The 24,877-nt window shown below is 33.5% G+C and overlaps 2 protein-coding genes across 3 annotated transcripts; one reads left to right on the forward strand and one right to left on the reverse strand.

Moving 5' to 3' along the window:
- Positions 1-4,862: 4,862 nt before the first annotated feature.
- LOC110700350 (angiogenic factor with G patch and FHA domains 1-like) lies at positions 4,863-9,837 on the forward strand. 2 transcript variants are annotated; one of them, XM_021877876.1, is made up of 10 exons: positions 4,863-5,129; positions 5,540-5,648; positions 5,744-5,852; positions 6,185-6,236; positions 6,333-6,457; positions 6,549-6,638; positions 6,934-7,206; positions 7,956-8,158; positions 8,954-9,154; positions 9,357-9,837. In XM_021877876.1, the coding sequence occupies exons 1-10, from the start codon at positions 5,020-5,022 to the stop codon at positions 9,450-9,452; spliced, it is 1,368 nt and encodes a 455-aa protein (XP_021733568.1). In that variant the 5' UTR covers positions 4,863-5,019; the 3' UTR covers positions 9,453-9,837. The 2 variants fall into 2 exon arrangements, with proteins under 2 accessions (XP_021733568.1, XP_021733569.1); XM_021877877.1 differs by having other exon boundaries at positions 6,188-6,236.
- A 459-nt stretch (positions 9,838-10,296) lies between these two features.
- Positions 10,297-19,922, reverse strand: LOC110700351 (FKBP12-interacting protein of 37 kDa-like). Its single transcript, XM_021877878.1, has 14 exons — positions 19,810-19,922; positions 19,655-19,697; positions 19,449-19,510; positions 18,936-19,003; positions 18,799-18,835; positions 17,752-17,839; positions 17,572-17,636; positions 17,416-17,493; positions 16,196-16,243; positions 15,167-15,220; positions 14,493-14,654; positions 12,961-13,030; positions 11,437-11,492; positions 10,297-10,676 (listed from the first exon to the last, which is right to left on the reverse strand). The coding sequence occupies exons 1-14, from the start codon at positions 19,831-19,833 to the stop codon at positions 10,500-10,502; spliced, it is 1,032 nt and encodes a 343-aa protein (XP_021733570.1). The 5' UTR covers positions 19,834-19,922; the 3' UTR covers positions 10,297-10,499.
- Positions 19,923-24,877: the final 4,955 nt, after the last annotated feature.

The raw sequence follows: 24,877 nt of genomic DNA on the forward strand, positions 1-24,877 counted from the left end.
TTTACGATTGTTGAGAAATAAAGATGGATTATATTGTTATATTATCATTTGCAAATAGTCTAACATCAACCCTAAAAGAGCTAGTAGTGTTGATTTCAATAATACTCATACATACTTCCTTTTTATCACGCTTGTCGATGAAAGGATTAAACTAGGTAAATGAATGAATTAAGCTATGAAATTTAAACCGTAACAACTTATCCCTTTCTTCTTATAGGCGTTAAAATTTTGTAAATTAATTTACCCATTTACCTATTCTAATATCTTCCTTAACATGCGTGTCAAAGGGTTGTCTTGCAACTAAATAAAAACGGAGGAAGTAATACTTTGTACTTCCATAATATATTAAACATTCTCTTCAAATTTAATAAGAAATTGAAAAAAATACAAGTCAAAAGAACTCAAGACAACATACTTTTGATTAGAAATTTAAAAATTAATTGTCATAGAAAGCAAATTAGTAAAATACTTAAGGAATTGACTTAATTTAGTTGGTGGGATGAAACACCCTTTATTCGCACTAGACCAGTAATTAGTGAGTTGACATGTGAAACACATACACCACCCCACTTTTCAGCTTTCGGAAAGAGTTGACATTGCATTGTTTTCTATTAACAATTTCTTATTACATGCCTAATGAAGTACATAATAATAAGAAAGGAAAATGAGACTAAGAAATGAAATTACTAGTAACAATATTATATTTGCCTCTATCAACCATAGTTCCTAATTTCGGAAAGAGTACAAGATATGGGTTAACGAATTCAACAAGATTTCACACGATTATTATAAATATCTTTTTAATTAAAAGTCATAAAAAGTAATCAACAAACTAACATATGTGAATAGTTTAAAGTCAATTTGCTGCAAGCAAAAGAAAGGGGAAGAGTATTCTTTCTTTAATTTATGTTACCTAACAATAGTATTTCCTCCGTATCTATTTAAATGCATCACTTTGACTGATATACATATATGTCAATAAACAATTTTGACTAATTCAATCTATGCATGACTACATAAACAATAATCATCGACTTGATCTAAATTTAGTGTGATGTGTTGAGTCATTTTTAATGTTGAGTCTCGTGTATGTTAGTATGACTCATTCCTAACTATAATTAATCAACGATTATAAATTCAAATTTGGTTGGACAATATTACAAAGTATTAACTCCCCTATAATTGACATTATTAGTTATGTAGTTAAGTACGATAAGCTATAGTATAGTATAGGGACATATCATGATATAAAAACATGGAATAATGATCAGTGGCTCAGAGGTATATAGATAGGGACTGTACTTGGCAGACAAAGAGCATGTTAGTTAAAACGATCTACTACTATATTTACCAAAATTAAAATCTTGTACCTAATAAACTCACTTATAATTAAGAGTAGACCATAACATATAAAACATGAAAGTGACTAAACCTACTTGTATTCATCCTGTGTAATTGTATTAATATATACTCCTTTGGATTTTAGATTGGTCATTATTTGGGTCCACAAAATCAGATTTTTTAAAAGGTAGTTAAATTATGTGGGCATCCTTTGTATGTTTGGGACCAAATGTTTAATCATCGATCTTAAATTCATTGAGAGTTAAGTCATATTCATCCTTTAACCATACAACACTATTTAATACTAGAGGCCTTTATAACTAACAATGTTAATTTATCAAATAAGCTAAGACGTATCGATCTATTCCATAAGTCATGCGCCCACTACTCGCACAAAAAAAAAGATGTATTCAAATGGTAATAATTATTTAGTAGTTGCATATTTATTTTGACAATTTTCATTCAAATATAGGGATAAATACTCCTTTTCACTCTATAAGGAGACTCCACTTACTAACTCAATCTTCTGCAACATATATCACGTTTTGTCCTAGTTAAAAAAAAAAAAAAAAAAAAGAGTCCTTACAAGTCACAATGCGGAGGCGCAACTAATAAGGGGTCTGGGTGGTACCAGCCCCGCCAAAAATTGAATTTTTTTAGGTAAAGATGTAAATTTATACTGGTAAAGCATTGAAATTGTGCAAAAAGCCTATAAGTTCAAGTCTTTATACAAGCTTTTTTTAAAAAAAAAAATTTATTTAACGCTCTTCCACATTAAATATTCTACATCTGGCACTCATAAGCCTCGAGCTCAAACTAGACAACCATGGCGTTCGTATGCATGCTAGCCTTGCTTAGTTATCAACAAGTTACAATAAACTACTCCATATTATAGTAATGTATACCAATCATTGAAAACTATCCATACATATCGAAGTAGACGTCAATATAGTAATAACAACACCAGCAATAACAAATAACAGACCATATATAAGGTCCCAAGTTTCTACCTATCACTTAATTTGTGGGCATTGGTTGTAGGCCGGCCTTTGCTTCAGCCTGTTTCAATTTAAGATTAGTGGTCCAAACCTGTGTGGTTTAGCCTTCTTGAACTGATTCTTAAGTTAGAACAAATTTTGGCTTACTTCAAATTAGTTTTTGATTGATAACATTATCAATCATTGTGACTTTAGAATGATAGTAAGCCGTATTGTATATCGATTTATACAATGTACAAAGTATATTATTATATAATGATATCTTAACATGATGACCGATTAAATCATACCGATGTATTAATATGTAAAAGTGATTGTGGTATTATGTTACGGTGAAGTTTTTTTATTTTTTTATTTTTTACTTATAGTCCATAGGTCATAGAAGGAATAGTAACCATCACAAAAATGGGAAAAAAAAAAAACAAGTTGCAACTATTATCCAATCATATGATGAAAACATTAATTGATAGAAAATTAAGCATGCATTGATTGAAGCTGACATTTGTGAATGGCTATAAAACCATTAATTTAATATAGGTAAATTAGGTCCCCTACTGGGAAGTTGACACGTGGTTAGGCAAAGACTAACATTCTCCAAATTCAGAGATGCTCATGCTTTGATCTAATTTACAGTATGTATGATTCTGCATCACTCATTTTTACCTTCTTTGGCCTTTTCTTGTGTATATATTTTGACTATTACAGTCACTAAAATTTGCCCTAAAAATGTACCAAGTTTGTTTATGATATTGGTTTGAAGTTTGAACTCACAAATATCATCTCATATGTATAAAAATACAATTTATATGGGCTATAGAATTCAAGTATCTAACACTATGCATTTAGTTGGCGTGCACTAACGCACATTCACTAGGTACTACTCATTCTTGAAGTGCTTGCTTATATAGGTTATGTCATTATGCCAAGCACATACATCAATAAGTATGAAGCGGTTATTGCAAATTCTTTAAACGTGTGCATGTTGGGCTATACGTCGTGCTCAAGTCGCATTTTAGGCACGGAGTAACATTTAGGGCATGGCCCCAACTTGGGTTGATCCACTTTACCAACTTCTATTACTTGAACAAAACAGAGCAATTAGCAATGTATGCATTAAAGTATTAGACCATTAGTAGGAGAAACAATCTTGCTAGGTGTTTCTGCAGTAGCCTACTTGGTGATTAGATTTTAATTCTATGTGGTTTTATGTCCAGCAACTAGTAATTAGGAGTCTATGTAACCCATTTTAGCTATTGGGCCAGAATTCTTTGGTACTTCATTAGGATGTAGCCCACTTTTCTTTGTTGGGCCAAAACCTTTATTTTCCAAAAAGGTAAACGATTGTAATGATCCTGTCTTCTGAATTTACCGTTAAAAGTAGGTAAGACAAATTATCATGCCATATCGAATCAAAATCTTTTATAGGTCAACCCTATCGAGTTACTTGAGTTTACAGGTTAAACATTTTAAAAGTAGGGAGGAAGGGTAAGAGACTTCTCCACCCTCAAAACGCCCTTAGTAATAATTTAAGGTTGGAAGGCTCAATCCTCACCACTAAAAGTCACGCATTGCTTGTTACATCACCTGTTGTTAGTATTACACATATACACTTGCAAGTATGATACATTCATATTGGGAATGTGAAGTATTTTGAGAATATACTAAATACCCCCTTTGTTCCTAACTATATGCATCACAATATTGTTTAGGCGAAAAAAAAATGTTTGGCTTATCTAATGTAAACATCTTATACTATGTAGTAGCTATGCCATCGTTTTGCACGTTAACGGGTCCAATAGGAGTAAATCAAATTGAAGTCTGATTACATACAAAGAAAAAAAAATTGAAGTCTAATTACATACAAATTATCTTACCTAATTAACTTTTACCTAAAATAAGATAAATCAACTTTTTTTTTTTATTATTTTATTCGATACATAGTATAAGTAAAAACAAAGTGAATAAAACACGACAAAATGTCTTTAATTTGTTAAAATCATTGGGAGGTGCTAATCATTTCTTGATTATTAATTAACATCTTGGTGAATCTATTCACCTCTTCTAAGGTTCTGTTTGGCAAAAGTAGCGGTAGCGGGTAACTTTTAGTGTTCGAGTAGCGGGTAGCTGTTAAGGTAGCGAGTAGCGGTCAATTAGTAGTGGTAGAGGTTTGCTATCAAAGTAACAGTTAATAGTATGAGTGTTTGGCAAAAGTAACGGTTGCAATACCAAAATATATCAAAATTCATATAAATATTGTTTTAAAAGTAATAATATTGGCCAAACGCTACCCGCTACTTCTAAACGCTACTATTTTTAACGTTTGAAAAAAGCTGCCTAAACGCTACCTTTATCGCTAACCGCTACTAGAATCGCTACCTTACCAAACGCTCTTATATTTTTTCCAGTAGTGTTTTGATAGGTCAAAACGCTAACCACTACCTCAAACGGTACCACCAAACTGGGCCTAAAACGAAAAAAAAAATGGTAAACCTTCTTTTCTTAAACATTTTATCATCCGTTGTTTTAAAAGAAAATAACAAGAGATTCCTTTGAGAACTTGTGATTGTTGTGAACATTCAAACATAGAATGACATTCATCCAATCTGTTAATCTGTTTAACCCTTATAATTACATGTTCTAGATACGATTAGTATATATTTATTTTTATTCTTTTTGGAAGATGGAAGAAATTGAGGTTTGTACTGGAGAAGAAGAGGCGCAGCAATATACTCAGAATCAAGAAGACTCTTTTGTTTGGGACCAAAATTCCCAGCTTTACTATCATGCCAGGTTTCTTCTTCTTCCTATTTACTCAAATTTTAGTGGGAGTTTTATTTATGTGTAATTTCCAAATAATCAATTACCCATTTATCTTAATTTTTCAATTGATGCAAAGATGAAGAAGAACATATTGCAAGATTCATAAATTGGACATTTTTACTTTTTTGATTGATTAAATGATGTAATTGCCCCGTTTCCATAAATTGATACCATTAGTTAGTTGAGTGGTGGATGTCAACTAGCTTAGTTGGTTACCGTCTTCCCAAATGGGTTTCGAAAATATGTAATCGAATTTCGTTTACATCATTTCCTGTCTCCTTGAATCCAATACATATATAATAAACTTGGGTGGTTAAGCTATTATGGATAAATTGTGTGAATTTGTTGTTGACTTATATGAGTAATTTACATGGGTGCAGAAGTGGGTTTTATCATAACCCAAATGAAGGGTGGTATTACAATACTAGAGATGGATTTTACTACAAATTTGAGGATGGAAATTATATACTCTTTGATTCCTATAATAAGGTATAATGTTTGTTTTCTTTTTTTTGGTTGCCTTGATTTTCTTGGGAGATAGATGGTAGAATCACATCTTAATTGTTATGCAATGTAAATTGTAGGGTTATCAATCAGAAACTGAAGGCCAGGGTGAATCTCAGCTGCAAGCTGAATGTAAGCAGGAATATGAGCTAAATTACCAAGAAAATGATGATGCAGCTCAGCAAATAGGTATTGTTGAATTAAATCTGTATGTTAATTGAATTCTCCTCCTGTTAGTTGCCAGTTTTCAATGCTTTAAAAAATGAAGTTGTAGCTTAATTTACGTTCCGCCTTCACCTTTGCACAGTTTGCAGCAGTCTTATTGTTTATAAGTTTTTAAGTACTGGTAGTTCTTCACCTCCTTTGCCTTCCTGTGAACATTGGTGCACCACATTTCATCTGATAGTTGTATTAGAACATTGAGTACAACTCTTGAGCTAACTCACTATTTTTTAATGTCACCAGCACCCTTTTTGTTTTTCATATGTTGTTGAAAGATAAAATCTTTTTAATCTCTCTAGCAGGCGAGTGCACTAGCAGCGAGTTGCATGGAAATCCTCCACCGTCAGAATGGTAGGCAGCTACTTTGAGGTAAACCTAATCATTGCAGCAAATTCAATACTTCTATTTCCAAATTGTTAATTGTTGTCCCTTTTTCATTTTCTGAAGGTTAGAAGAGACATTAATTGAACTATATTTGTCGGGCTATCAAAATACAGCGTCTAATCCCACTGATTACCAGCAGTTTCCTGAGGAAACAAATGATAAGGATGGTTCTGTGTCCACAGTTGATGGTCAGTTTACTCGGTTATATGTTAGTACATATGAAGTATGTAGCATTAGACATCAAGATTTCGTATCTCTGACGACTTCTGATTATTCTAGGAAACAAAAAATTGTATGGAGATGGAGATGATGAGTTGAGTATGGACCATTACACTGCAATGGATTCAAGTGATAATTTCATGAACGAAGGTTTATTTTTTTTTTAATTTTTTTTAATTCAAATTTCTCTGAATACTCTTATCAATCCTTAACAAACATTTGCAGATTTATTTTGGTTCTTTTCGGTTTTTACTTTGTCAGATTATCTTATTGCGTGTCTATTCTTCCATTTGAGTTTGATGTTATAAAATCACATTGGACCCTTTTTGAAGGTCCAGTGTGATTTTTGCAGATTGAGTTTTATGGCTGACTTGAAAAGGTTTTTCTATATGTCTACGATGAATTGGCTTGTTTGTTGTCCTGATCCTGTGACCATCTTCTGCAGAAGCTTCTTGGGAAGAAGAAAGCTGGCAGGCTCAATATGGTCAGGTTGTCCAACCGCAAAATGATTTTGGGACAGAGTTTCACATTATAGATTTGTGGGATTGGTCAATGGAAAGAGAGATAAAAAAGGAAGGAACCTTCCCAGTGGCTAAGCTGGTTGGGAGATTAGTGCAGCCTTCTTCCAAGCTTCATCCTTCCATGCCTTCTCATGGTCGTCGTTTGAAAACAGCTCCAATATGCAAGGCTCGTCTTGATTTGGTGCAGGTTAGATCAGGTTTGCTATCGACCTCATTTTATTTAGGAATTTGACAATATGCTTTATATTCTATCATGCTCTTCCTTAACCACACTTCCCGATATGCAACCACTCCTAACATTCTTATTAAAAAAAAAAAAAAAAGAAAAGTGATTTCATAATAGTTTGGCAAGATATTGCTGGAGCCAACCTGCTGATACATTCCTGCCCTTTGACATGACTGCCTTGCTGGGGAATTGGGACTTTACTGATCTATTTTTAGTATTTTTACCCTAGCTGAAACCTGAAAGCAATTACCATGTAACAACATTTGCTCTCAAATATGCACAGTTTCCCATTCTATGTTCCTCCCTACAGCTGGGTGAAATTCCTTGATCCAGTCATGATTAATGAGCACTGAATTCAGTTCAATAAGCATAGCCTTAAGGTTCGTCAAAACAATCCTATGATCATAGTATTGGCTTTCAGGCATTGATCAACTTGTGTGAGTTTTATTTCCGTCAGTTTGTCCTTGGAGATAGCCTAGTTGCAAACTTCGTCATCAAAAATTAGTGTAATGAATAATGATCAACTTCGTTAGACAAATTTTTTTGTGATCATTATCTAAAGCATTTTTGTGTTGATTCTTTTTTGCTGCCAAGTGAAATAATTTGTTTCCCTTCACTGATTTTTTATCTGTCATTTCCTTTTAAAGTTTTACTCTCTTTACTTTCTTTCTTATCAAACATGTATCTGCAACCTTCTTATTGAAAGAGATCGTTATGCAGGGCAAGTGTATAAGCTGCGGACCCCTAGTGCAAGATATTTAGCCACGTTGTTGAATTATGATGCTTCTAATCCAACCAGTGACTGGGGATTTCCTGAGCTATCAACTGAAGGGACTAATAAAACATGTGGTTCCAAAACAGCAGTAAAAGATATTGCTCAGCAGTATACAAGTTCATGCCATGATCCCCCTGTTAATGAGAAGGTATGTCCCTATCATGTACCAACTGAAGTTTTGTATCATTTATAATATATTGAATCAACTAAGATAACTAAAGTGTTATTTTAGAGTATAAAGAATGTTGACAATCACATTGAGCATGTAAATGTGATTATATCATATCACAAGTTCACTACATACTTCGGATGGATTTGGAATCAAGTCCACCAACCATCTTAGAGCTAGACTTCCATTTAAAGTGCTCTTTGAGAATTGACAGAGATTGATGATGGGGGATTAGGGGAGGTGGGAATTTGGAGGCACTACTTACTACTTAGAGGAGAGGAGATAATGAAATCTATTAATGGAAAGAGGGAAATTAGATTAGGTCAAGGAAACATCATTGCTTTAGGGAAGAAAGATATAGTGAGGCCGGAATGGAGATATATATACCAATTATAACCAGCCTGTTGTGATGATTAAGTCTAGACTTGGCTTCATACAGCTGATGACCTAGTCTTGCCTTTGTTGGATGAGAGGTATGCAGATGAATCACTAGTGAAAATTTTGGTATGTGTACCAGCTGAGACAGTGTTTAATTAGGTGTTTGGCTAATTTATCATCATTTTTGCAAATTTACTCGTTGCATTATTTTCATGGATCCCTGCACTACTTGCCAAATATCATTTTTCCAATAAATCTTTGACATATCATTTCTTTTGTTTTTTTAGAAAGTTAAAAACATTTCACGTCTAGAGCATTTTCGTTCTCTGAAAGTGCATTGATCTCAAATTCTCAAGTACTGCTTATTGTGCTTCTGAACATTATTTCTTTTCCCAGCACAAAACCAATGTATATAGGGACAGAGCTGCTGAAAGAAGAGCACTGCATGGCAGTTTTGGCGCAGCCCCTGAGCAGAAAAGGTCAGCTGATGATGCTAGTCCACCTCCAACTGAGGAAGCAGCAGCTGAAGCCTTGGAAATGTCCCTTGGAGCTGGTAGTTATGCCCAAAAAATTCTGAAAAATATGGGCTGGAAAGAGGTACATCCTTGTTTTGGATAATAAGGACAACACATTTTGGTTCTTGTTTCAGTTAATTAATTTCCAACTTCAGATCAGTCCTACAAAAATGAATTCATTCATAGTTAATACTACTTTGCAGTTTCTTTTAGCATACTATGGATGTCATTTGTGCTAGTAGTTCCTTATTACTTATAGAGTAATTCTGCGCTTTTGTGCCCAGGGCGAAGGACTTGGCAAAACTCAACATGGGCTGAAAGAACCTTTACAAGGCATTGGAAATAAAGGTACTGCTGGGTTGGGGTGGAAATCTAGATGAAGTAAGCAAGCAATGACTCAAATTAAAAGACTTCTGGTATAAGTTTGACGATTTATCTCTGGCAGTTAGGTCATGAGACTAGCACAGTTTGTGCTGCCGAATCCTACCAAAGCCTGGGTGCCTTAGTTTAGCGTTAGTTTACTTGGAAACTGTTGGATGCAGTATTATTTGTATTATTGCTCCTATATAGGACATTTGACTAAGATTACTTGTGTCATCAGTCATAGATAAGAAAGTGGAGTGGCATGTTCTACACATTTGCTAATTGCTTAAAGGTAAGAGTGTAGATATTTGGAAGGCACCTTAGATTGTACTGAGAAACTTTTGCAAGCTTTAGTTCAGATTGTGCAATATAATTAACTCCCAACATACACATTCTATCAAATGGCTCAGGTTATTATTTTTGTATGCGGAGTTGTCCGAAGTGTTTGATTTTGGGTTGATCCATTGGAGGTTAAAGAATTTGACTTCACTTCTCTTTTAGATTTTGGATTTCTCTTTGATAGAATGGGTAGTAAACATTTTCTTCAAAAAAAACCATTATTTCAAAAACCTATTCTAATGGTTGATGGTAGTTTTATCAAATAAAGTTGTTTTAATTTCCTTCTATAACTATAAATGTAGCATTTTCAGATCTGTAGGATAATAAACATGTACGGATTCACACTATTATGTACAGCCGTGTATGTCACAAAAATTTGTTCAAACCACGGGTTTTGGCCATTTGGGTTAGGTTTAAAGTTTGATAGGTCGACACTTAAACTCTGCATATTGCAAAGCAATTGATGCACCAACTGTTACAGCAATTTAGCACCATACCCATCAATTGAAATGCAATTGCCTGTAATGGGGAAAAAAAATCCCTTATCCCATAACGAAAAGCTTAATATACAACATACAAGTGGAGCCAACAGACTTCACTTTCTTTTCAAAGAGAATGTTTCTCTGCAAAATTATAGTGATAGTCTACATGGAACCAAAGATATAACAATAATGTACAGGTAACATATGGTGAAGAAAATGCAAATGACTCCTCAAAAATTGACTTCAGCATTGATCAAGCTCAGTTTGTGGTACATCCTCAGCTTCAGTCGATTGTGGCTCATCTGTAACCATTGGAGCTGAATCATTTATTTCTTCAGCTCCGTTTTTTTGTTGCAGCTCAAGCTTCAATCTCTTGATCTCAGCATCCCGCTCTTCTAACTTCTCTTGTAAGATGACGACCTGCAAAGTTGGATGGCTTACTTGATATCTTATAAAAGTTGGAGACAGTAATACACAATTCATCAACCCAGATTACCCCATACATGCAATTATATATTATGAGTAAATTTCCTCAAGATCAAATAATAAAGGGGGATAGGGCACAAATACTCAATTTTTAACTAATTAAAAAAGAGAGTATTTCATTCATTGAAGACAAAATGTGAACTAAAAAATTGAGAGTATTAACTACATGGTTTGCAATTCAACAGGTAAGACTTCAAGGAGAATTGCACGAGAGCTTATAAAGATGAAGTGTCTGCAAAAACGTGAATTAAAAAATTTTGGATGTCAAGTTCCAAGTGTTCTCCCTCCGTCCCTATAATTTCACCCCTTTGACTTTTACGGTCTCGTAGATGCGTCTAAAATGTATATATCTCCATCTCTATACGTGTTAAGGTGATAAAATATAAATAAATAAATAACATATATTAATATAATATACAATGAGATAAATCTAACAAGATCCCAGACGACTATATTATCTCTTATAAATTCACGAGACTTTATGGTCAAAGTTTCTAAGTTTGACCCAAATATTAGCCGTGGGACAAAAAAAAAATGGACAGAGGGAGATATATACATTTTAGACGCATCTACGAAGGTAATAGACTCATAGTTTGCACGAAAAACAAGGTATAAAATTAATATTCTGATCAACAGGCATCCAGTATATCAGAAGCTTTAGAACCACCAAATAATAAATAAATAGATAATTTACCATCTCATTTGATCTCTCAACATCAGTTGTCAGCACCTCTACGCTTTTACATAGTCCTGCAAAATGCAACAGAAGCATTTCATCAGAAAACTGGGAGCATATAAGTATATAAAAACGCATTACTCGTGTCGTTGAACAAAAAAAAAAAAAAAAGATATCAATCTGAAGAAATGAAGTCATAACCCAAAGATGCTAACATTCCCTTTTTTGTGTGAGTGAGTGTTGGGGGGGGGGGGGGGGGAGGGGAGGGGGGAGGGGGCAATTAATTCCAGTAACTAGTGCAGTTAACTTGCCAAGTTGATCTTTCATATCCACATCAGCATAAGATCAGATGTCTCCAAAGAGACCACATCAGCATAAGATATGTCAGGCACCTCCATCCTTATCACAGATAAGACATATGGCCTGGCCTTGAACACTCTAGAGCATCCGCATATAGATCAAAGCAGTCATACTGAGATCTCGTAAGTAAACACATGTAGCGGGAGAAAAGGCACAAAATTTATAAACAGAATAAGCTCCTTTCTCAAGTTTTCCTAAACAATGTCAATTGTCAAGGACATGAGATGACATGCAAAGTTGAGCATGAAGTACACATGCACAATTTCCCTCCAAATCAACTTACAAGGTTACTGACAACAGCAGAGATCATGAGCAGAGAAAAAATCAAAGTTATACTTCAGTCCTTTAAGTAATTTAGATGCAAACTGGAGGGGGGGAAAAAACACACACACACACACACACACACTTAAGAATATTTTTTAGATAAACCGGTTGAAGAATGAGATAATTAGAAAGAAAGTAGGTGTTACATCGATTAAGTACAAGATCAGGGAGAGTTACTTAAGATGGTTTGACCATGTAAGGAGACCAGACGCTCCGGTAAGGAGGCTTGAAGAATTTTAAAGTGTTGGGATCGCGAGAGGCGGAGGAAGACCTAAGAAAACTTGGGAGGGTGGTTGAGAATGACATGAGTGCTTAGGGGATTGAGGAAAATATGGTGTTGGATAGGGCGGTGTGGAGGGAGAGAATTCACGCCAACGTGTCGTGATTATATACTACGTATATACTTTCTAAATTTATTTTTGTATTTATTTTATTATTTAATCCCACTAAAGTTTTCTCAAACTTTTCTATACCTCACTGAAACCTTTTAAACTTTCTTTAACAATCCCTTAATTTTTCTAGGATGCTCTTTCGTTTGCTCACTCTACTCACCATTTTTCAAACTCATTAAAATGATTATCTAGTTATGTCCCTTTCTTTATATCGTACAGTTCCTTATGACTATTCATGTTAGGCGAACCCAAATCATTTTAGGACGAAGACTTTGTTGTTGTATAGACCCAAAGAAACTAAAATGCGCACAACCAAACAATAACAGGAGGCAAATCACACAAAAATAGTAAAACTGAGCCTATCTAAATAAAAAGATTTACAATTCACAGAACTAAATCCACCCAGATAAATGGTTATCATTCTGAATGCGCACAGAGATGCTGGAGTTCCAGCCAAATCACTGACCTTCAAATTGATTTCTAAGCTCTGCATTCCGAGACTTCTGCAAAGCAAGTTTCATAGACAACTCATGCATCTGTGGAGTTAAAACATAAGTTAGCAAGATACAAAAGGGTTTTATCCACGTACAAAAAGAAGACAAGTATCATATATATCTTGTCCCCAAATTATCATATAACATGTTGACCAACTCAACAAATTTTCATGTGCGAGTTGGAATGTTACACTTGACTCCAGCTATTCAACAACCTTAAGTAAAGAAACTTGAATCTATTAAATGGGCAACCTTCATCATTCAAAAAGCACCAATTTCCTCCTTACCAAGTAAACTAACCAGATTGTCACAAAATCATCTTCCAACCTCAAAAGATCCTACTGTTATATCCTTCTTTCCCATCCACAAGAACATCTTTGACTGAAAAAAGTTGGGACACACGACATCATAACTGAAGCCAGTGGCGGTACCAGTATGGGTTCAGTGGGTTCAGCTGAACCCATACTGGATCCGAAAAAAATCGGATAGATTTTTTTTAACATGAAAAAAAAGGTTTAAATAACAAACAAAGCAAGTAATGATAATATGCGCTCAGTTGGCCCAGTGGTAAATGCCTTACATGTTTAGAAGTAAATCATCGGTTCGAAGCCCAGGGGGGCAGCAGCAGCTTTACGTTCTTTCTTTTTTATTTTTCTATAAACTTTTCCCCCACAAATCTCTCTCTCATCTTAAGGAAGTTTGATTTTTAATTTTAGAGTTGTAAAATTGTTATGATATTGTTGATTGAAGTTGTTATTTAATTGATTAAAGTAGTTGATTTAAGTTGTGAAATTGTTGATTGGAGTTGTAATATCGTTAAAGGTATTGGCCTATTGGGTAAATGATGAAAGGTTTAGAGTATTTTTGGAAATATTATTTGTCAAAATCATAAAATTCATTTGCCTTTTCCTTCCCAAATTCAATTCTAATTAATGAACCGCCTTAAAATTAAATGAACCTCCAATACCTCAAATCAACATATATTGCGCACACCCGCTTTATCAATTTTAAAATTTATTTTTACTTATGATACTAGATATAATTGTTTGCGTTGGAGATTCCGAACCCATAAGAGCAAATTCCTGGAACCACCACTGACTGGAGCCAATGGCCTAACATGGCTTCTTTCATAAAACTAAGATCCTCGTTCGAAGAACTTCATTTCTCTAGGGGTAACAGCAATCTAACCAACAAGTACAGTAAAGACCCGTACCAATATCATCTTGACATATAGGTTTACAAAGATGTCAATCATAGTTTTAATAAATATCACTATAGGGTAGGTCCACTATAAATAAAGTTCAGCCTGTAACCTACATGCCCCAGAAAGCAAGATTATAAAAAGCATGAATGCTAATCCTGTTCACATAGCATATAAAAGGGGCAGAAGAGCTTTTCATGCAATATGCCAATTCACTTAGGTCGATTCACTTATCCTCTTCCCTTCCCGACATAGATCTTAAGGAAATTTATTATTAAAAATAAAGCTAAGGTAATAGCATACCTTCCCCTCAGAAGCTTGATTGCCTATCTCTTCATTTTCCTCTTGCAAAGTCTTGCACTTCGCCATCAGCATCTTCCCCATCTTGCTATTTGGTGTAAAATTAATAGCATTAATATTGTCCTGCAACTCCTTCACTTTTTTCTCCTTTTCTTCAACAAGGTTCTGATATCATAACAAAACAATCTCAGATAAACCAAAAAATATATATATCATCATCAAACCACTAGCTACTTACAAACTAAGTCCTGGATATGGAATGAACATACTTCACAGTTCAAACTCTTGGATAACAATGAATACATTGAAAGCAAGTAATAGCAGACAATGTTTGCTGAAATCTTAGCATCTTCAATCTTTTCAAGTGGAAACAATAACTAACAGAGGTGGTATGAAAAAAGTATCCATCTTTTAATAAGCAAAAAAGTGATAGAGGGAGAAGATATCAATACAAATCAGAATACAATGTACAAGCAGGGATGCAATTTCATTAATAACTCTTTTTATTCATATTGCTTAAGCATTATGAAGCTTATCACATAATGCAAGAATGAACTCAGCATGATCATGTCGTCAAATAATGCATTATCAAAAAGATTTCGCAAATTAACCAGAAAAGTTGTACACGAGCAGCAAGCTTTCATAAATTTAAGTATAGAAGGGTGACAAGGACAAACCTTCAGACGTGTAAACTCTTCGTGTATTGCAGGATCCAACAATAATCTCCTCGTCTGCCAAGCAATAGAAGTTATGCCAGTGGTAACAATATCATAGTCAAAAGTAGAGTGGTTTTTAGGAAAACAGTTTCACCCAAAAAATCAAACATACTGAAATCCATACTGCATAGTTAAACACAATGATTCATGAAACATAACTAACAAAACTACTGAAGACTATGAAGTTTGGCAAACAATCCCTAGGATGTCTCTTCAGCAAAATAGTCCACCTTGGCCCAAGATCAAATCATCAAATATACATCACTTTGAGAAATAATAATAACAATATTAAAAAACCTCAACAAATAAACCTTTGGCCCAAGCAAATATGGTGTACCACGTGTCCACTTGTCAACATATAACATATGATGAACAAGAATATGTTCTAACTGAGAAATGTTTGAGAGATAGAACCTCTCAAATCTGAGAATTTATCCATAAAGAGTTTAAAAAGGGAGAGATAGAAGGGGTAGGAAAAATAAATAAATAAATAACTCAACAATCATTAAAAATCTACAACGCAGCACATGACATGAGAACATGTATCCCAATATTCTATTATTACTTCGACTTCCTACAGTTGCCCCCCCCCCCCCATTTTTAGTGATGCCAATAGCCATCAACCCTATTCAACTTCCTTTTTTTTTCTTTTTTTTTTTTTTTTTTTTTTTGGTTCTGATCATAGACTTATAGCTTTCCAGGCCAAAATAAACAAGCTAAGCAAAGAGCGTTTAACTTTCAATGGTTCCAAGTAGGAGAGTGAGAACTATAGGGTCCTTGAGGAGACTAAGAAGAATGTACATACCACCATACATCCATACCATAGAATCAACAATATTATTCTGACAATACAATAAAAGGCTTAAACAAGTAGCCACTGTCTCCCTATCTTCTTCAAATATAGATTATAAAATGAAACATATCGTCATATCTAAAAAGGTAGCCTTCCCAAAAAAAAACTAGAGAGAGAGAGAGGGCGCTCATAGATACCTGCAAAGATGGGGGCTTTAGTTGTGCTCTTAATTCTCGAATTGCAGCCTGAAATTAGATAATAGCAGGAATTATAATCACCAGCTGATAAGCATGAAGATAAATACTCCAGATTACAGTTAACCAATAAAACAATACACACACACACAAAATAAAAAGAAAACACTTAATAATCCAATCCCCATAAATGACGTCAAGAAAGAGGGACCAACATAGACAGCCACAGATCATTTCCAGGAGAGAATATATAGAATTATAAGTTGCTTTTCTCTCGATCAGATATAATTATGTATCAATCAACAACAAATATTTGAAATGTAAAATGGATTATCTCTATAAACCTCATAAACCTATTTCTCATCCTATGACATAATCCATTGAAGGTCTACTTTTGCATACCAAATCTTCCCCGCCAAAAGTGATTTTTTTTTTTAAAAAAAAAAAAATACCAAAATACTACCTTGGCAACATTGCTCTAATGGAGCACATTCAGATCCACCTCACACCCTTACCCGATGAAAGTTAAAAACAGGCAATCCTATAGCCCTACTGAACATTGATTAGTCTACTCTGCTACTTACAGGCTTACAGCAAAAAAGAATGTGAAAGATAATTCACTAAGAGAATTGGCCAAATTTCTTAGAATCCAGAGCTGGAAGAATTGTTTATTAGAGGCTCATTCAACTTTCAAGTTTCACATTTGTTGAACATGTAGGACAGTCTCAAGTGGGATTTAAATATTAGATTTTCAAAAAGATTACTATTGTAAACAGTCAAGGTAGGTCCATATATTTATTGTGCATATTAGATTTTTAGAGAATACTATCACAAACAGTCAAGCTAGGTCTATATATTGATTATGCTCCAATTTTATAATCGACTGCATGCCAATATCACCATTGTAAAGGAATTTGAGAAACCTCACAGCATGGTAAGTGTTAATGATCTAACCAGCTGACATATCAAGCTGCAATAGCAGTCAACCATCCACATTAACTGCAAAAGTGGTTCTGCGATTGTGCCCCCATCCAAGATTATAAAGCATGGGAGAAGGGTAATGATCAACTTCTTAGCTCCATAGAAGTAAAAGCAAGTAAAAATCTTTAGACATTTACAATCATCAATATGAAAGCAAATAAAGAGGGTGATTGCCTTTCTAACCTAATGGAGTAACTACGCTCAGGATTCCCGAGGTGAAACAAATGGGAATATAAACTGACCTTTAATTCTGCCACTTCTTGCTCTCGTTTGGCAAATGTCACAATAAAGGCAGCTTCTTTCTTCTTTGCTTTTTCTAGCTGGTAAGAAGAAATAACTAATTATTCACCATCCAAAATTAAAAATATAATAAAGATAGTAAAGAGAAAAGCACAAACCTGCTCTTTCAGTGACTTGTCTGATGACCTTAAGGTCCGGATATAGTTAACCACCAATTTTGGTTCTGCAGGAACAATAACGAAGATTTTCATATCAACCAGAATTAAAAGCTCCAAGACAGTTAAATGGAAAGATATACAAAACAAAATACAAAATATAAGCTAAAAATAATGACTGACCTGGAGTAGTAGCTGGGGATATAAAATACTCGTCCTGAAATGAAGAATGCCATTTCTGAATTTCGGACTTTGCAGATTCCAGTTCGATCTAAGACAAAGCAGCCAAAACTAAGTAACCCCTTAACCAACTGTCAATAGTCAACTAGAAAAACTTAAGCAGACAATAATCGAATTTAGTTACTGATTCAAAGTTCTTTTTTAGGTCATCCTTTGCAGATGTAAAAACAATGACAGATTGATGATGGGAAGAAAGATGCAAAAACACACTACAAGACAAGCATTCCACTAAACAGGTCAATAGGTCAAATATTCTATTTCTAGAGATCACTTAAGGGAAAAAAACTTGGGCTTTGCTAATGCACTTTGACAAAATCCAATTTGGTTCAAAGCCACGAATTAAAGTATGTAATTCTCATCTTCAATATATTGTACTAAGTAAATCACTAGCATTATCATTATACATAATTAATTTAGCCAGGTCTTTACATATTAGTGAAAATAAATCTCAATAATCTCACTTAAGTGAACTACAGAATCCAGAGATCCCTCAAAATCTCTTGCCCACAAATGCAATTGATCATTTGTTACTTTGTATATTTATGATTCCATATCTAATAAGGTCAATGACCATGGTCATATCAAACAAGAACAACTTCTATACCCTATACACCTAGAAAATGATACACTTGGAACTACCAAAAAAAATCTCACAATTTTAACATCAGCCTATAAAAAATTCACAAATAACCTTGATCAGTGATCTTTATTGGAACTTATGATAAAGGTATGAAAAGAGTGCAACCAATCCTTTACATTTGAAGAACCAACCCAATCCTCTTAATGCACCTCAAAAAGCTTCCCCCATACCAAATTATTCACATCACTTTAAGAAAGATTAGAACACCTAGCGGCTACGTACCCCCTCATCTCTCATACAGAATGCAAAATAGCATATAGGAGTATAGGCAACTGTCAAGTGTCAGCATTCAAAACAAAATATAGTTCAGAAAGAAGAGGGAGATGAAGAAAAGTAAAAAGAACGCATACTTCATATTTCGCGAGATCGTCCTTACACTTCTGAAGACTGGGAACAAGAAAGAATACTGAGTAAAAATAATAAAGTATTCAAATCAAAATTGAATGGAACGGATGAACAACAGTTACAGCTTATACGGCAAAAATACCTCTCACGGAGGGACAGTATCATTCCTGTTGCTACACCAGGAGCCGTCTCTTCAAATTTATTGTTCGCCTAAGTCATCAACAAAGAAAGTGATGTAAACAAAACAAACAGAAACCAAATAATCATAATGAATCTTTAAGGTCGAGATAAATAGGGAAAACATTGGCAACATTGTTCGATAGAATGTACTCCCACTTGTATTCTCACCCTCCACCCCCATTCCCACCCCAAAGTCCCAAACAAATACTTCTATGAAAAACATACCGGATGCCACATCGCCAACCCATCGACCAAGACCTTTACCATTAAATTCCACAGCTACTTTCCATATCCCATTTCATCTCATTATTCTCATAAAAGTACATTACATATAAACATTACCTTACCACAAATTTAGGCAGCACTAAGGTTGCAATGCACATAAATTCAATAACCCTAAACATCAAATTGTCCTCAATCCAATAAAACCCAAAAAAAATCAATAAAGTTTAGTATCATAGACAAGTAGAAATACCTTTTTCGACCCGAATATATCATCTTCATCATCATCAAGCTCCCCGAAACCCCGCTTACCCCCTAAAATTCAAGAAAAACAATCAACATTTACTAATTTCAACAACTTAATATCTGCAAACTAAATCAATAAAAAAAATGAATTAATTCCACCCATTAATCCCAATTGAAAAGCGCATAAATGAAGGGGGGGAAAAAATCAATTACCAGGGCGTTGATTACCGGGAAAATCTCCCCCGAAATCATCATCCTACCAAAATTAAATTAATAAACATTATATTAAAGCAATTCAATTAAAAATAGAGTAATTAACAGAAGACATGATAAAAAGAAATGAATTGAGAAAAGGGGAAAGAAATTACATCGTCGAGATGTGAAGTAGCCATTAAAACCCTAGTTGAGAAGTGAGGTAGAGGGAGATTTGAAGTTGTGAAGAATTTTTTTGGAGAGAGAAGAAAAGAGGGGTTTTAGAGTTATGTTCTGGTGTGGGTGAGACTACGCAGTTAACTATGCTATGAGCTTTGTGATGAGGTTAGCGTGGATCTGACGGTGGTCATCAAAGGGTTGCGGTAATAGGATGAGTAATTTATTTTATTTTTATTTTATTCCAGGAAAGAGTGACGAGCCGAATATAGGGTCTGTTCGCATACGATTATTTTCAGTTCAGCTCTAATAAGAACAGTTCAGCTCAGCTCCTAATTTCCTTTTATTATAAAATATTCAGTTCAGTTCAGTTCAGCTCCAATAAGTTTAGTTCAACTCTAATAAGTTCAATTCAGTTTAGCTCTAATAAGTTCAGTTCAGCTCAGCTCAATTTAGTCAATCAGAACAGGCCCTATTGTGTCCAAGAAATCAAGAATACATAGAGAGTACATAGTGTCCAAGAGTACATAAGGAGCAAAACTTATTAGGATGAGTAAGTATTTAATAAAGCACTGAACGGGTATTAAGTTGTCCTTATTTCCAAAAAAAAAAAATTGTCCAAAAAATAACAAAAAAATTATATTACGGAATACATAGTAATTGATCTAAACAACTCAATTATAAGCATCGATATGGTCATATCATACGACCTTGTTTTGCATAATTATACAAAGTACGTACTAAAATCGTCCACTAATATGAACTTAACAATTAAATCCAATCACAACACTTGAATGGTTTTCAATGACATTGTCTCGTAATTGAGTGTTTTAAAAATAATGTTTATGTAAGCTAAGTGCTTGTATTTCTTTAATGACTTAAGTTAATGTCAATTGACTATATGGACAAGTTCATGACAATGATTGTAGGTAAGCTATAATTCATGTTAACAAGTGTAATTTTGCCTAATAAAAGGCATTTATTTCTAACATCTTCCTTTGATGTATAAAGTACTCACATACTCTATGCAAATTACTGCTTTTATTCCGTATCCATAATTTTTAAGAAACACCGATTGGATGTTGGTGTAGACGTATAGTGGTGATTGGGACTATATTTGGTAGGAAGGACTCATGTTTGATCCCCCACAACAACAATCGGAAGGGGACTGAAACCTAACCACCCAGAATTGATCCCGGAATCTAGAATAGCGTTAAAGATGAACCGGGTGGACCATCCAAAAAATATTATATTTAAGAAACAGAAAAAGTAAAATATGTGATGGCACATTTGAGTTGGCATTGACCACTAACTATAACAATTTGAGTTGGGTTGGCAACTTGGCACATTTTAACACCAAGTTGGGCTGTAGGGCTTATTTGAAATGAGTTCATTTGAAATTGGGCCAAATGGCTTGTTTGGCTAACCCAAGAGATTGGCACAAATTCACAAAACCAATCTTCAATATATTTTCCCATAAAATAATAATAATAATAATAATAATAATAATAATAATAATAATAAAAATAATAATAAAAATAATAATTTTAAGCTCAGAGTAAATTAACTGCAAATTCAATGTGAATCCTAAATATGTCGTTTCAAATTTAGAAATTTTAATTACTTGTAAGTTTTTCCTTTGTTTGTTTTTTCTTTCTCTGTTCTACAAGCATTTTGAAAGGATAAATACAGACAAAAGTTATTAAATACTCTCTCTGTTTTTTATTATTATTTTTTAAAAAAAAAACACATTTGCCGAGATACAACTTTAACCATTAATATTTTTAATTGTCTATTTGTAAAAATATTGTAGCAAAATTATATTATGAAACAAGACATTATGACTAGTCTAATGATATACTCTGTATTATATAATACGGAGTAACATTCACTCCGTATTTATTTTATAGAGGTGAAATAATTAAGTCAACTATGGTATGTGAATAGTGCAAAAGTCAAAGTAACACATTAAAAAAAATAATAAAAAAAAAACTGAGGGAGTATGTAACTAGGGCTGTGCACGGTGCGGTTTGGATCTCAAACCGCAAAATTGCGGTTTGTGATTTTTTCAAACCACACCTAACCGCAATTCTATACAAACCGCACCAAACCGCACCATAAAATACGGTTTGGTGCGGTGCGGTTTGCGGTTTTTCCATAATTTTTTTACCTCACAAATAATGATTATTTGCTAATCTTTTGTTATGAAATTTTTACTTAGAAACTGTACAACTATGCAAATAATTCAATAAAGAAGTAGTGCTTTACTTCAATGTTAATAGTGACCCAATAACATGCCAAGGCAAACATGGAGCAAAATCATTAAGTAAACCACAACCACTCCATTACAACTCCAAAGCACAAGAAACGGAGAGTAATAAGAAAGGAAAACTTTGGTTTTCTTAATAATGACCCACACAATTCAGTACATATAAATACAATATAAGAGTCTTCTTTCCATATAAGAGTCTTTGCGTTAAATTGCGATTTGCTGTGCGGTTTGGCTTGAAATTTTTTTGAAACCGCACCAAACCGCAAAACTGCGGTTTGGTCAATTTTGAAAACCGCACCGTAATTTCCAAATCGCAAACCGCACCAAACCGCAAAATTGCGGTTTGGTGCGGTCTAGACCGTACTCTGCACTGCCCTATATGTAACTATGCAAGTAGCCAATTTCTTATTAAAAAAAATACAAGTAGCCAATAGGGTAAAACTTTATTTTAAAAAAAAAAGGAATTACATAGCCAAAATATTTAACTGATAGGCATGATTGCATGAATGCATGATTGTGATTTATTTTGTCGAATTGCCTTTATTGGTCATCCGATGATTTCATATCATCAACACACACCATCACATTAATCGACATCAAATGCAAATTTGATTTGGACATTTATTTGTTATGGATCGATCCATTCACTAATTCTTTGTTATGTTAGTAGGTTAAACACAAAGAACCAAAAGAAAACCCACCAAAAGTCATCACTAGTTATCTTTAAGGATCACATCAAATCGTGGTCACCATTGATAATGTTGGGTTTAATATACTTCTTAGGGCCTTGAGGCATATGCTTGCCTCATATCTCAAACATCTTCGTTAAATCAAACATTTAACTTGTTGACAAAAACAACATAACAATCAACTCGTCATTTAATAGTCTCATCTTCTCATCAAAAAGTATGTATTATTGTTTTGAATAATCAAATTTAAAGTTCAATTCGTTTATAGTTTATACTACGTACTTTTGGTACCATAATAATTATATATAGTGCATATGAAATTTAAATGAATATGGACTATGTGATGGTGTTAATTTTTTCCCTAACCGAGTAACCGGTCATTCTTACTTAAGTGATCATTCACGTATAAAAAGGATTGCTAATTATATTGTGTATGTACGTATACAAATATAAAGGGATAAAGACACAATAAGATTTTAATAGTACTACCGGTGTTTTTCCCCCGATTTTTTTATCACGATGAACTTAAGACAATACAAATTGCTTGTATATTTTTTCATTCCTTGTCATGATTAGCGTGGATCGTTCCTAAGCCATATCCGATCTCCATTTCTAAATAATTGGATATGAAATAATACAAGGTTAGCTTTTCTAATACACACTACAAAACAAGATTTGCTTCACCAATTAGTCAATTAGGATATACGTGACATACCAAAATGCCAAGGATATTCGTATTATGCATGCTAATTTATAGTATCATGAAGATCCTCTTCACCAGTCCACTACTCAATTAATTAGGGTTTATATACACAATAATCACATCTTTCTAAATTTATCATATATGTTTATGTGAAATTAATTATCTTATTATAAATTAATTATAAGATATGCTGGCGTGTAGGTGGTATAATCTAAACCCTAGGCAAGGAACAAATCCATTTTTCTACGTCGTAGGGCACCCCCACAACCATTTAATTATCTTTTTGCTCCTTTTCCATGAACTTAGGAATTTCTTTATTTATTAAAAGTTCTTATCATCAATTTACTTTATTCTTAATTTTTAATTCAATGTAGTTAGGTGCACATAATTTTATTTAATTGTATACTATATAGTTTATGATGATTAGATGGTTAATGACTTCATGCATGTAGAAATCATATAGTTTAACTTATATGATAATTATAGGTTATTTTAGTCGTAAAATGTGAATAATGTGATTACATAGCAAACTTATTAAGGCTGTCCAAGAAGCTCAAATAATATTCACAATTGCATCGAGTTCTATGATATAAGTTTAGAGTTTTTTTTTTTCCTTCATATTCTTTAACAACTAGTATATAAGTTACATTTATGACTAATAAGTCCAACTTTAGGTTAAATAAAAAAAGATACGTTCAAAGTTTAAATTAATGAAAGTTAGTTGTCAAGTTAAATAGACTCTTATATCACGTTAAAACATATTCTTCAAAATTTCAAATACAAGTACAGGATTGGAAAGAAGAGAAAAAAAAACTCATAGCATATGCACACTCTATATCTTTTTTTTTTTTTATCGATTGTTTCTATATTATTTAGGTTCTTATTAATTGCATGGAGTACTAACTCATCATTAATAAATAACAACCTTATACTACTAGACACTAGTTTATAATATCTCGGATTAGACTACATATTTAATCTACACAATATGGTGAGGAAAGATTAGATAAGTTCAAAATGTGAATAGACATCATTGGTTGATTATCATTTGTTAAACAATAATTAATTTCAACATCATGATGAAACCTTATTATTTTCTAGTGAGTTACTAATACATTTATTTTAAAAATATGATAAGAATTGAAGAAAAATATTACAAGAATCTGTTAAATATATGGTACATATTTTTGTATTTAGTCAAAGAGATAATCTTTAGAGAAATTATCTCCCTAGTTTATTGCTTATGTTTAGCGTAACTGATGTAATTAGTTCCTAGAATATTGCCTAGGATAATGCTATACTCTTGTATATATTTACTGCCAATAGTAATGTCAAAGGAAGGAAAACTTTCCCAAATCTTTCAGAATCATATCGAGACACCTTTACTTTTCAGGTAATTAAAT

The sequence above is a fragment of the Chenopodium quinoa genome, unplaced genomic scaffold (assembly GCF_001683475.1).
Source record: "Chenopodium quinoa cultivar QQ74 unplaced genomic scaffold, ASM168347v1, whole genome shotgun sequence".
NCBI lineage: Eukaryota > Viridiplantae > Streptophyta > Magnoliopsida > Caryophyllales > Amaranthaceae > Chenopodium > Chenopodium quinoa.